This window comes from Balaenoptera acutorostrata, chromosome 16 (genome assembly GCF_949987535.1).
Source record: "Balaenoptera acutorostrata chromosome 16, mBalAcu1.1, whole genome shotgun sequence".
Lineage (NCBI taxonomy): Eukaryota > Metazoa > Chordata > Mammalia > Artiodactyla > Balaenopteridae > Balaenoptera > Balaenoptera acutorostrata.
The window spans coordinates 42,669,998-42,683,880 of NC_080079.1; the positions used below are offsets into that span (position 1 = coordinate 42,669,998).

The window sequence follows — 13,883 nt, forward strand, 5'->3', positions numbered from 1 at the left end:
TTAGCCACTGGGGACAAATACCAAAAACAACGGGAACTACGAACCTGCAGCCTGTGAAAAGGAGACCCCAAACACAGTAAGATAAGCAAAATGAGACAACAGAAAAACACACAGCAGATGAAGGAGCAGGGTCAAAACACAGCAGACTTAACAAATGAAGAGGAAATAGGTAGTCTACCTGAAAAAGAATTCAGAATAATGATAGTAAGGATGATCCAAAATCTTGGAAATAGAATAGACAAAATGCAAGAAACATTTAACAAGGACGTAGAAGAACTAAAGAGGAACCAAGCAACGATGAAAAACACAATAAATGAAATTAAAAATACTCTAGATGGGATCAATAGCAGAATAACTGAGGCAGAAGAAAGGATAAGTGACCTGGAAGATAAAATGGTGGAAATAACTACTGCAGAGCAGGATAAAGAAAAAAGAATGAAAAGAACTGAGGACAGTCTCAGAGACCTCTGGGACAACATTAAACGCACCAACATTCGAATTATAGGGGTCCCAGAAGAAGAAGAGAAAAAGAAAGGGACTGAGAAAATATTTGAAGAGATTGTAGTTGAAAACTTCCCTAATATGGGAAAGGAAATAGTTAATCAAGTCCTGGAAGCACAGAGAGTCCCATACAGGATAAACCCAAGGAGAAACATGCCAAGACACATATTAATCAAACTGTCAAAAATTAAATATATGGAAAACATATTAAAAGCAGCAAGGGAAAAACAACAAATAACACACAAGGGAATCCCCATAAGGTTAACATCTGATCTTTCAGCAGAAACTCTGCAAGCCAGAAGGGAGTGGCAGGATATACTTAAAGTGATGAAGGAGAAAAACCTACAACCAAGATTACTCTACCCAGCAAGGATCTCATTCAGATGTGATGGAGAAATTAAAACCTTTACAGACAAGCAAAAGCTGAGAGAGTTCAGCACCACCAAACCAGCTTTACAACAAATGCTAAAGGAACTTCTCTAGGCAAGAAACACAAGAGAAGGAAAACACCTACAATAACAAACCCAATACATTTAAGAAAATGGGAATAGGAACATACATATCGATAATTACCTTGAATGTAAATGGATTAAATGCTCCCACCAAAAGACACAGGCTGGCTGAATGGATACAAAAACAAGACCCATATATATGCTGTCTACAAGAGACACACTTCAGACCTAGAGACACATACAGACTGAAAGTGAGGGGATGGAAAAAGATATTCCATGCAAATGGAAATCAAAAGAAAGCTGGAGTAGCAATTCTCATATCAGACAAAATAGACTTTAAAATAAAGACTATTACAAGAGACAAAGAAGGACACTATATAATGATCAAGGGATCGATCCAAGAGGAAGGTATAACAATTGTAAATATTTATGCACCCAACATAGGAGCGCCTCAATACATAAGGCAAATACTAACAGCCATAAAAGGGGAAATCGACAGCAACACAATCATAGTAGGGGACTTTAACACCCCACTTTCACCAATGGACAGATCATCCAAAATGAAAATAAATAAGGAAACACAAGCTTTAAATGATACATTAAACAAGATGGACTTAATTGATATTTATAGGACATTCCACCCAAAAACAACAGAATACACATTTTTCTCAAGTGCTCATGGAACATTCTCCAGGATAGATCATATCTTGGGTCACAAATCAAGCCTTGGTAAATATAAGAAAATTGAAATTGTATCAAGTATCTTTTCCGACCACAACGCTATGAGACTAGATATCAATTACAGGAAAAGATCTGTAAAAAATACAAACACATGGAGGCTACACAATACACTACTTAATAACGAAGTGATCACTGAAGAAATCAAAGGGGAAATCAAAAAATACCTAGAAACAAATGACAATGGAGATACGACAACCCAAAACCTATGGGACGCAGCAAAAGCAGTGCTAAGAGGGAAGTTTATAGCAATACAAGCCTACTTCAAGAAACAGGAAACATCTCGAATAAACAACCTAACCTTGCACCTAAAGCAATTAGAGAAAGAAGAACAAAAAAACCCCAAAGCCAGCAAAGGAAAGAAATTATAAAGATCAGGTCAGAAATAAATGAAAAAGAAATGAAGGAAACAATAGCAAAAATCAATGAAACTAAAAGCTGGTTCTTTGAGAAGATAAACAAAATTGATAAACCATTAGCCAGACTCATCAAGAGAAAAAGGGAGAAGACTCAAATCAATAGAATTAGAAATGAAAAAGGAGAAGTAACCACTGACACTGCAGAAATACAAAAGATCATGAGAGATTACTACAAGCAACTCTATGCCAACAAAATGGACAACCTGGAAGAAATGGACAGATTCTTAGAAATGCACAAACTGCCGAGACTGAACCAGGAAGAGATAGAAAATATGAACAGACCAATCACAAGCACTGAAATTGAAACTGTGATTAAAAAACTTCCAACAAACAAAAGCCCAGGACCAGATGGCTTCACAGGCAAATTCTATCAAACATTTAGAGAAGAGCTAACACCTATCCTTCTCAAACTCTTCCAAAATATTGCAGAGGGAGGAACACTCCCAAACTCATTCTACGAGGCCACCATCACCCTGATACCAAAACCAGACAAAGATGTCACAAAGAAAGAAAACTACAGGCCAATATCACTGATGAACATAGATGCAAAAATCCTCAACAAAATACTAGCAAACAGAATCGAACAGCACATTAAAAGGATCATACACCATGATCAAGTGGGGTTTATTCCAGGAATGCAAGGATTCTTCAATATACGCAAATCAAGCAATGTGATGCACCATATTAACAAATTGAAGGAGAAAAACCATATGATCATCTCAACAGATGCAGAGAAAGCTTTCGACAAAATTCAACACCCATTTATGATAAAAGCCCTGCAGAAAGTAGGCATAGAGGGAACTTTCCTCAACATAATAAAGGCCATATATGACAAACCCACAGGCAACTTTGTCCTCAATGGTGAAAAACTGAAACCATTTCCACTAAGATCAGGAACAAGACAAAGTTGCCCACTCTCACCACTATTATTCAACATAGTTTTGGAAGTGTTAGCCACAGCAATCAGAGAAGACAAAGAAATAAAAGGAATCCAAATCGGAAAAGAAGAAGTAAAGTTGTCACTATTTGCAGATGACATGATACTATACATAGAGAATCCTAAAGATGCTACCACAAAACTCCTAGAGCTAATCAATGAATTTGGTAAAGTAGCAGGATACAAAATTAATGCACAGAAATCTCTTGCATTTCTATACACTAATGACGAAAAATCTGAAAGTGAAATTAAGAAAACACTCCCGTTTACCACTGCAACAAAAAGAATAAAATATCTAGGAATAAACCTACCTAAGGAGACAAAAGACCTGTATGCAGAAGATTATAAGACACTGATGAAAGAAATTAAAGTTGATAGAAATAGATGGAGAGATATACCATGTTCCTGGATTGGAAGAATCAACATTGTGAAAATGACTCTACTATCCAAAGCAATCTACAGATTCAATGCAATCCCTATCAAACTACCACTGGCATTTTTCACAGAACTAGAACAAAAAATTTCACAATTTGTATGGAAACACAAAAGACCCCGAATACCCAAAGCAATCTTGAGAACGAAAAATGGAGCTGGGGGAATCAGGCTCCCTGATTTCAGACTATATTACAAAGCTACAGTAATCAAGACAGTTTGGTACTGGCACAAAAACAGAAATATACATCAATGGAACAGGATAGAAAGCCCAGAGATAAACCCACACACATATGGTCACCTTATCTTTGATAAAGGAGGCAAGCATATACAGTGGAGAAAAGACAGCCTCTTCAATAAGTGGTGCTGGGAAAATTGGACAGATACACGTAAAAGTATGAAATTAGAACACTCCCTGACACCATGCACAAAAATAAACTCAAAATGGATTAAAGACCTAAGTGTAAGGCCAGACACTATCAAACTCTTAGAGGAAAACATAGGCAGAACACTCTATGACATACATCACAGCAAGATTCTTTTTGACCCAGCTCCCAGAGAAATGGAAATAAGAACACAAATAAACAAATGGGACCTAATGAAACTTAAAAGCTTTTGCACAGCAAAGGAAACCATAAACAAGACCAAAAGACAACCCTCAGAATGGGAGAAAATATTTGCAAATGAAGCAACTGACAAAGGATTAATCTCCAAGATTTACAAGCAGCTCATGCAGTTCAATAACAAAAAAACGAACAACCCAATCCAAAAATGGGCAGAAGACCTAAATAGACATTTCTCCAAAGAAGATATACAGATGGCCAACAGACACATGAAAGAATGCTCAACATCATTAATCCTTAGAGAAATGCAAATCAAAACTACAATGAGATATCATCTCACACCGATCAGAATGGCCATCATCAAAAAATCTAGAAACAATAAATGCTGGAGAGGGTGTGGAGGAAAGGGAACACTCTTGCACTGTTGGTGGGAATGTAAATTGATACAGCCACTATGGAGAACAGTATGGAGGTTCCTTAAAAAACTACAAATAGAACTACCATACGACCCAGCAATCCCACTACTGGGCATATACCCTGAGAAAACCATAGTTCAAAAAGAGTCATGTACCAAAATGTTCATTGCAGCTCTATTTACAATAGCCAGGACATGGAAGCAACCTAAATGTCCATCGACAGATGAATGGATAAAGAAGATGTGGCACATATATACAATGGAATATTACTCAGCCATAAAAAGAAATGAAATGGAGGTATTTGTAATGAGGTGGATGGAGTTAGAGTCTGTCATACAGAGTGAAGTAAGTCAGAAAGAGAAAAACAAATACAGTATGCTAACACATATATACGGAATATAAGGAAAAAAAAAAAAAAGGCCATGAAGAACCTAGTGGCAAGATAGGAATAAAGACACAGACCTACTAGAGAATGGACTTGAGGATATGGGGAGGGGGTGGGGTGAGATGTGACAGGGTAAGAGAGTGTCATGGACATATATACACTACCAAATGTAAAATAGATAGCTAGTGGGAAGCAGCCACATAGCACAGGGAGATCAGCTCGGTGCTTTGTGACCACCTAGAGGGGTGGGATGGGGAGGGTGGGAGGGAGGGAGATGCAAGAGGGAAGAGATATGGGAACATATTGTATGTGTATAACTGATTCACTTTGTTATAAAGCAGAAGCTAACACACCATTTTAAGGCAATTATACTTCAATAAAGATGTTTAAAATAAATAAATAAATAAATAATGGAGTGTGACTGTAAATGAAAGATTTCCCAGGACTCAACGAAGTTGGGTAGTTGATACATAGAGGATCATTATAATAGTCTGTAATTTTATTTACGTTTGAAATGTTCCCTGTTAAAAGATTAAAATGTCTTAAACACAGCTAATATCAAATTTTGGAAATGTGCTGTAATTTTTTTCTATTTTAATTATTAATTTGCTTTAAATATTAAATTCAGTTACAGCATAGTTGTAAAACTTACTTTGAAAATGATTTCATTAATAAATTCTTGGTAAAGAAATTATAATAAAATCCTTTAATGAATTAAATTTATTCTGTTTATTACCTTTATTCATATGATATGTGATAGAGCTAAAGATCATAGGGTAGCTAATTCTGAAGAAGGAATGAAAGTTTAAACAATTAATTAACCTCAATTTACATAACGGTCTTATTATTTGCATAGCTAATGGGTAGGATTTGATCATAGGCCATTAACAGTCATTAATAAGTGAAACTGTGTTAGAAATACTACATGGGTTTGTATTTCAGACTCAAGAAGCAAAGGTTAGTCATGACACAGACATAGAGAATGGACTTGAGGACATGGGGAGTGGGAAGGGTAAGGTGGGACCAAGTGAGAGAGTGGCATAGACATATGTACACTACCGAATGTAAAATAGATAGCTAGTGGGAAGCAGCTGCTTAGCACAGGGGGATCAGCTCAGTGCTTTGTGTCCACCTAGAGGGGTGAGATAGGGAGGGTGGGAGGGAGATGCAAGAGGGAGGAGATATGGGGATATATGTATATGTAGAGCTGATTCACTTTGTTATAAAGCAGAAACTAACACACCATTGTAAATCAATTATACTCCAATAAAGATGTTAAAAAAAAAAAAAAAAGTCAGTCATGAAATGTTATTGGGTTGGCCAAAAAGTTCGTTCGGGGTTTTCCATAAGAGCTTATGGAAAAACCCGAACGAACTTTTTGGCCAACCCGATAACAGCAAATATTCAAAGCATTAGGCATTAAACAAACTAACATTTAGCTTTTCAGCTTCACACATTTCTGAGAGGATAATTCATGAATTTGCTAACTGGTCTCGCTGTGCATGCATACTAAGGCACATGTAAGTATATATGGGTGTATTAGCTAAACTTTTATTAGCCTCAGATTTACATTTAAATTACAGTGAGAACTAGTTTACTATACTCACATATGAAACATCAGTATGTCTTTATGCCTAGAAATCAGAGCTATTTCTTGAAAAATGCTAGGGTCTACAACTTAAATATTTGTCAAATTTTTTTTTCTAATTCTAACTTTCCGTTTGTTTCAAAGAAAGATGACAAATGGTTTTCAATTAACTTTTACATTTATTTTTATTTGCAATAAGGTAGTTTACATTATGTAATTTAGAACTACTCTAACCTTTCAACTCCTGGTTTAGTCAATTCAATTTACAATTGAATTGTAAATTGTAAGCGTCCTCTATATTTTATAAAAATGTAATTGCTTGCAGTTTAAAGATTTTAAAACCTCAAATAACTGGTCTGCTATTTTTAAACAATTATGTAAGTGATGCATAATCACTGAAGACAATTTAATTCCTTTAATTCCAAAGACACACTGTATATAATCTGATTTTTCCAATGATTTGGTTGTGCTTTAACAAACAACTGTGCAGGCCTCTACATTAGATCCGTAAGTGAGATTTGAAATACATGAACAGGAGTGATTTATTTTTATGATCATCAGTTGCTGAACTGACACAGAAAACTCTGTAGCACATCTTTTGCCTCTCACTCCCACCTTGCTCACTCTTCCCTTATCCTGCTGGGGTGCTCTCTCTCTCTCTGGCATTCATATGGGTACTCTTGCTCTGGCTCTCAGCGTCTCTTCTTTTTTCCTCTTTCTTGTTTTAAAGATGCTGATTGATGGAGTGCTGTGAGAGTATGTCCAGAAATGGGCCCAGAGTAAAATATAAATGTTTCATACTCTGTTTTGTAATTTACACTTTCTCTGGGCCTCTATTCTGCTAGTAGTTAAATTAAATCAGGTTTTCCTGATTTTAAAAAATTTCCCATTCATTATAACAGCTGATATATGACAATGTTAAGTTACAAAAAGATGGATTGCTTAACGTGCAAAGGAGTACTATCTCAATGGATGGAAAGGAACAGTGTTTATCCCATTATCAGTAACATCTCTCAAAATCTACGCTGGCCCCCTTCACAAATTGGCTTTTACTTGGTTCACTGTATGGGTAAACTACACTACACCGAAATGTTGAAGAAACATTTTGGAGTCAAAAGATAGCTTAAATCTCCCACTTTTCATTTACTGACAGTGACATTTTTTAAAAAAATCACTTAATCTTTTCTTGTCTTTGTAAAATGGGGATAATAAATCTCATTTCCTAGAAATGGGTGTGAATTAAATATAATGCTAACATTATGATAAATGTTAGTCACTCTTTTTAAGATGCATTTTCCTCTGCTCTAAGAAAATACAAAGTACCAGAAGCCACACAATTCAGGACATGTATGGTAATCATGTGCTCCTTAACAATATACATTCCAAGGGGTTAGCCATAACTACCCAGTGTGATTAAGAATAAGGTTTTCTGTGTAACATACACCGATAATGATGGCATTCCAGTAAGATTGTGCACAAAATTTGAAAACATTGTGTTATTACCTTGACATTTAAGAAGTATGAAGTCATTCTCTGCATTGTCATATATCAGATCTTAAAATGAATGGGCAATCATCTTTGAGTATTAATGATCTTTCTACGTTCTCCACTGAGGATTTTATTTAGACATATGTATTTCATCAGAAAATAAGTAAAAACACCATAAAATTCTTGTAAAATCCTTAAGTAATACAACTTACTTTTTTATTAATTAATTTATTTATTTGTGGCTGTGTTGGGTCTTCGCTTCTGTGAGACTGCTTTCTCTAGTTGTGGCAAGCAGCGGCCACTCTTCATCGCGGTGCGCGGGCCTCTCACTATCGCGGCCTCTCTTGTTGCAGAGCACAGGCTCCAGACGCGCAGGCTCAGTAATTGTGGCTCACGGGCCCAGTTGCTCCGCGGCATGTGGGATCTTCCCAGACCAGGGCTCGAACCCGTGTCCCCTGCATTGGCAGGCAGACTCTCAACCACTGCGCCACCTGGGAAGCCCCAACTTACTTTTTGAAGGAACACGTAGGTTGGCGAGGACCACTTCCAGGGAATCAGCTTGGACTCGAAGTACATAGCTTGTCCTTGTCTCATAATCCAGAGGGGCATTCACATAGATTACACCTGTGATGTTATTAATTCCAAACTTATCTAGAATTAAAACACAATTCCTTGGTTACTCTCTTCACACTATAAGGGAAAATAATTCTCTTTAAAAAGCACTGTGAATTTTAAAACACATATAATAAGAGTTACAAAATGCTGGCTTTGGAAACTCTGTTCCAGTTCCCCAAATTATCAACATCAGTGTTTCCCTAAATGCATGCTTTGAAATTCAAGTTTTTTTGAGATCCTCCTGGAACTTGATGTTTCTATGGTCAATTAAATCTGGGAAACAATGCATACTATTTCCCTCACCGTAGATACACATAATCTTCTACCATACTAAATGCTTCTAGAAATTTTGTTTTAAAGAAATCCATTTAATTTTGTTTAAGCAATTATTTTATGACCTTATTGGATTATTACACTTTTTATGATTTAATGCATCTTATTATCCTGCAGATTTAGTGTTTTGCTAAGAATGTGAGAGGGAACAAACAGATAATTTAATATGTTGATTATTTAGAAAATATTATTTATTATTCTAAATATCTTAAAATATTTTGCCCTGAAGTCTATTTATTAAAATAAATTTGGTCATATATATTTGAGTGAAGGGCAGGGCACATTGGCAAACTTTGTAATATCCCACCTCTTTCACTCTCTCTGTCTTTTCCTCACTTTGGTTTTCTCCACAGCATTTATCACTACCTAAACACTATATGTTTATTAGCTTAATAATTGTTTAATAATTGTTACTATCTCCTCTTCTTGGATTGATAAATTCTATGAGGGCAAGGATCTGTCTATTATGTTCACTGCTCTATCCTAAGTAGCTAGAAGGTACTGAGTACGTGATAGATGCTCAATAAATATTAGTTGAATAAATTGATAAGCAAATGAATTGAATGTAAAAAGAATCATTGTGGTGGAGTGTGGGTAATAAGTAGAGCCACTTTGCTAACTTCAAGGAAAAGAACAGATAGAATCACAGAAAAAATTATAAGAACAGATTCAGAAATCATAGCTTCAGTCAGATGTTGTAAGTTCAAGGAAAAAGGAAAGTCAGTAATATCTGGAGAGGAGGCATAACAGCACAGGAGAAACAAAGAAAGACAATAAGAAAAGTACTACATTGTGCACTTGCTGCAGGGGCAGTAATTTCCAGTAATGGTTGGTCACTGAAATACTTGAAAACAGCTTTTATAATTTCCTTGCAAACTGCTTTACAACATTAACATTCGTTCATTTGTTTAATATTGAATATGCATGTGATTTTTAAATGTATATTAACTGGGTTTTTAGTTTGTTTGTTTGTTTGCTTGTTTACCACTTACAACATGCCAGACCATTTAACTCATAAAAAGGGAAAACCAAAGGACAACTAACCTGTGGGTGATAGGTGAAACAAAGAATCAATATGCTAATTGAAAAACTGAGTTATGAACTTATTCCCACAGGTTAGCAAACCATTCCATTCTCAGTGAAGAGTGATGGTAGACAAAACTCAAATTATTTATTTACTTACAACTGTTGATTATATGTTTGATTTGACAGTTTGAGGACTCATACAAAAGGTACATGGCTTTTACCATGGATGTGGCTCTTTGGGCATTCACAGTTATTTCTGTTCCTAAAATTTCTTCAGGATTAGGTAATGTATGACATGGGGTAAGGGCTGTGGATGGCACAGAACAGTGGCAAGAGACTACTGTAGGCTATGATTATGACCAAAAGCTGAAAGTATGCATTAATTTTGAACACATTATTAAAATATCCCTAATTCGGGGGAGGGGAATGCTTTCAGAATTGGCTATTGAGTATTCCCTAGGGGAAATAAGTAGCATTTGTCAATATAACTGGATTTTTAATCAGATTCAGCACATAGTTACATTTAAGTCAGACACATCTTACTAGAAAAATAGGGTGAAGAGTAATTAAATCTGAAATTTATTCCAAATCTAAGTTTATTGTTTTATGATGAAAACACAGACTAAACATATACTCACCCTCTTCATTTCCTGCAACAACGGAGTACACAATACTCTGATTGATGGCTGCAGCAGAAATTACACCAACCATAGTCCCTCTGGTTGCAAGTTCACTTACTGGAGGCGGTCTGCAGGTTTAGAGAAGATAATTTATTTTTCTTGTCCATTTTGTCATGATGGAGTTTTGAATTTAACAATAGAATATGTCAGTTTTGTGCGTGTGTGTTTATTTGAATAATACTATTTTTTGAGCTTTACAACAAACTAACACATTCAGACTCCAGCCCTAACAGACTATGTTCAAAATTATGCAAATGTTCTTTGTTAAGAATGTCTTGTCACCTGTATATTACTACTTTATTATCTGCCAAAAATTGTATAAAATTCATTTTACTTGTCTCAACTTCTGGACAGAATGCAATAGGTAGATACAATTTGCTATCTCAAGTTGCTAAAGAAAAATGCTTTTATGTTGGTAATATTAGCATATTTCAGCAAATGGCCTCCAGATGTCTCTTTCTAGTCTAGTCCTTACCCTGCTCTACTTTAAACTTTAACTGTACTAAATGTATTTGAATGGATGGCATCACAAAATTAATATTTCTTTTGAATTCACTTATTTTACTTAACTGTAACCATATTATGCCCCCAATACTATGATCCTTAATTTTATTTAACGATTTATTTTAAAATTTTTATTAAAAATTATAGTTGATTTACAATGTTATGTTAATTTCTGCTGTACAGCAAAGTAACTCAGTTACACATATATAGTCTTTTTCATATTCTTTTCCATTATGGTTTATCACAGATATTGAATATAGTTCCCTGTGCTATACAGTAGGACCTTGTTGTTTATCCATCTTATATATAATAGTTTGCATGATACTTGTTTAATTTTAAAAATATATTTTCAACACAGTATCTCATTCTCAAAATCTCCATTTTATTTTACAATATTGGTCACTGTGACTAGGCTATTATAACTTTATCTTCATAAACTAATGCAAACAATCTCACTCTTACAATTCACAGATACTTACATCATCCAACTCCAACAGATTTAGAAAATTCTTAAATATAAAGTTTTAACATCTCCAAATATTTTTATAGTCCAATCTATCTAACCCATCTGATTTCTATAAGCTTTAACCTCTTTCCTCAAACTGATAAATCCTACTGACACTCTTTCACATGGCCTTTAATCTTTCAATACTTACTCTTTTAATATTACCCTTCATTTTTATCTCCATCTTCTCAGTTCTTCTAATCTAGATTACATTACACAATTATATTGTGTTTACATGAAGCCTTTTATAACAAATTCTGAGCTACAAATACAGTCTGAAAAATTAATTACAGACAATCCTTCTTAAACATCTTGTCCAAAATGCTATGTTCTTTGCCACTGTACTCCATATACTTGATAGACTAAAATTACCTAAATGTAAAATGATCTATCTTACAGATAGATGCTATAGCACCTAATGGTGGTCCATATCTCCCGTGCATGGTCAATAACTATTTCTTGATAAAGAGTAAGACCTAACCTGTATAATTTTTTAATGAAAATTATAAAGTATTTACCTATCTATTTATCTATTTGTTTGTTTAATTTTACTTCTCTGCATATTTTCTGCCTTCTTTTGTTAATAGCATCCAGATATTGCTTTGGATAACCATACCTCCTTAATTGTTAGTCTAACAGGTTTGGGTAGAACTGACCCAATCCCCCAGGTATATAGATAGACACATTACCCAGCTCTGGCCAATGAGGGCACTTTATTTTGGTTTGCTCTATGTTCATGTGTGGTAAATGTTTCATGCAAACCCAATGAAAGTCTTGTCCAAAAATGTTACTGTAACCAAAAAAAAAAGTTTTTTTTTTTTGTTGTTGACAAGAATATTAATGTTTCTCCCTATGAGGGGGTTCTTGTTGATAATAATACCAACACAAATGAAATAACTAAAGGTTGAAAATATATCCTGTACACTTTGACTAGTAATCTAAATGCTGTTATACTTGAAGCTAGGTAAACTCATTTCAGTTACTAAAACAAATTCTCCTTTATCTAGTATTTCAATCACTTGCAATCAAATGAGCCCCAACGAATTTAAAAAATGTTTAGCTAAGAAAAGGATACATTTACCTAAGTAGCCACTTCTAAAGAAAGATATCTGAGGTAACACAATTATATTTTATAAGCAATTTACCTAGGCATCGTCACAGTGTCAGTTTAGTGAAATAAGGATGCCTTTGATAATCTTGAACCTAAAATGACAGTAGACTACCACAAAAAGGAAGGCACTTAGGAAAGTGACACTAAGGTTAGTTTTGATGGATTATGAATAGATATCTTTTTCTATGATATTTTAGATTATAAACAGACATTAAGACTAATTGTTGTTTGCAATATTGGCTAGTGGTTGACCTTGGTGATTGTGAAATCATTATACCTGGAAAGGGTTAAAATTAAAGAGTTATGGAAACACAGTAGGATCCTCACCTTGGTATTCCTACCCTTGTGTATCTCCTCTTGTAAGAGGGGCAGACTGTGACTTGTTTCCAATGGACAGAATACAGCAAACAAGATGGGATGTCACTTCAGTGATTATGTTATATTAGATTATGACTTGTAACTTCTTGCTAGCGGACTCTGACTACCTCCCTTGCTGGATTTAATGAAGTGAGTGGAGATGTGGAATGGTGAGTTCTGACCAACAATCAGCAAGCAACTGAGGCCCTCAGTCCAACATCCCACATGGAACTGAATCCTAGCAACAACCACATGAGCTTGGAGGTAGACCCTTCTCTGGTCAAGCCTCAAGTGAGATTCTAGCCCTGGCTAACATCTTGACTAAAACCTGTGTGAGACTATGAAACAGAGGACACAGCCAACAAGTTCCTGACCTACAAAAACTTCAAGATGATAAGTGTGTTGTTTTAACTCATTACATTTGCAGTAGTATTATTATGGTGCAATAGACAACTAATACACATGGCTTGGATATTAGAGCAATGAATTGTTAACTTACGACAGATCAAATTTCATACAACTTAAGTTTGATATAAGAAAACATATGTTAGTCATATTCTGTGATGATTTTCATATACTGAATTTCTTTTTGTGGAAATAGAAGCTGTTAAAATTGTTTACTCATCTATCTTGTTACTATGTAAGAGCTAAATTTTATACTTTCCATAATTATTTCATAATGAATTCTTGATCCTTATAAAGTATAGAAATATAAAGTCTGCAGCTAATATGCCTTCAGCTTTAACATTATAAAAATGCCATCTTTCATTTCAAACTTTAAAAATAAAATATTTTATGCATATTTTTGTACTACCAGGATGAAAATGATTAAT

The 13,883-nt window shown here is 34.9% G+C and overlaps 1 protein-coding gene across 17 annotated transcripts in view; it reads right to left on the reverse strand.

Annotated features, from left to right (window-relative positions):
• Positions 1-13,883, reverse strand: part of PCDH15 (protocadherin related 15) — a 755,972-nt gene that overhangs the window by 106,426 nt on the left and 635,663 nt on the right. For all 17 annotated transcript variants that reach the window (XM_028166694.1, XM_028166693.2, XM_057531449.1 and 14 more), the window contains 2 exons: positions 10,532-10,641; positions 8,430-8,570 (listed from right to left, as the gene is read on the reverse strand). In XM_028166694.1, the coding sequence (XP_028022495.1) occupies positions 8,430-8,570; positions 10,532-10,641 (251 nt within the window). The remainder of the gene's footprint in view (positions 1-8,429; positions 8,571-10,531; positions 10,642-13,883) is intronic.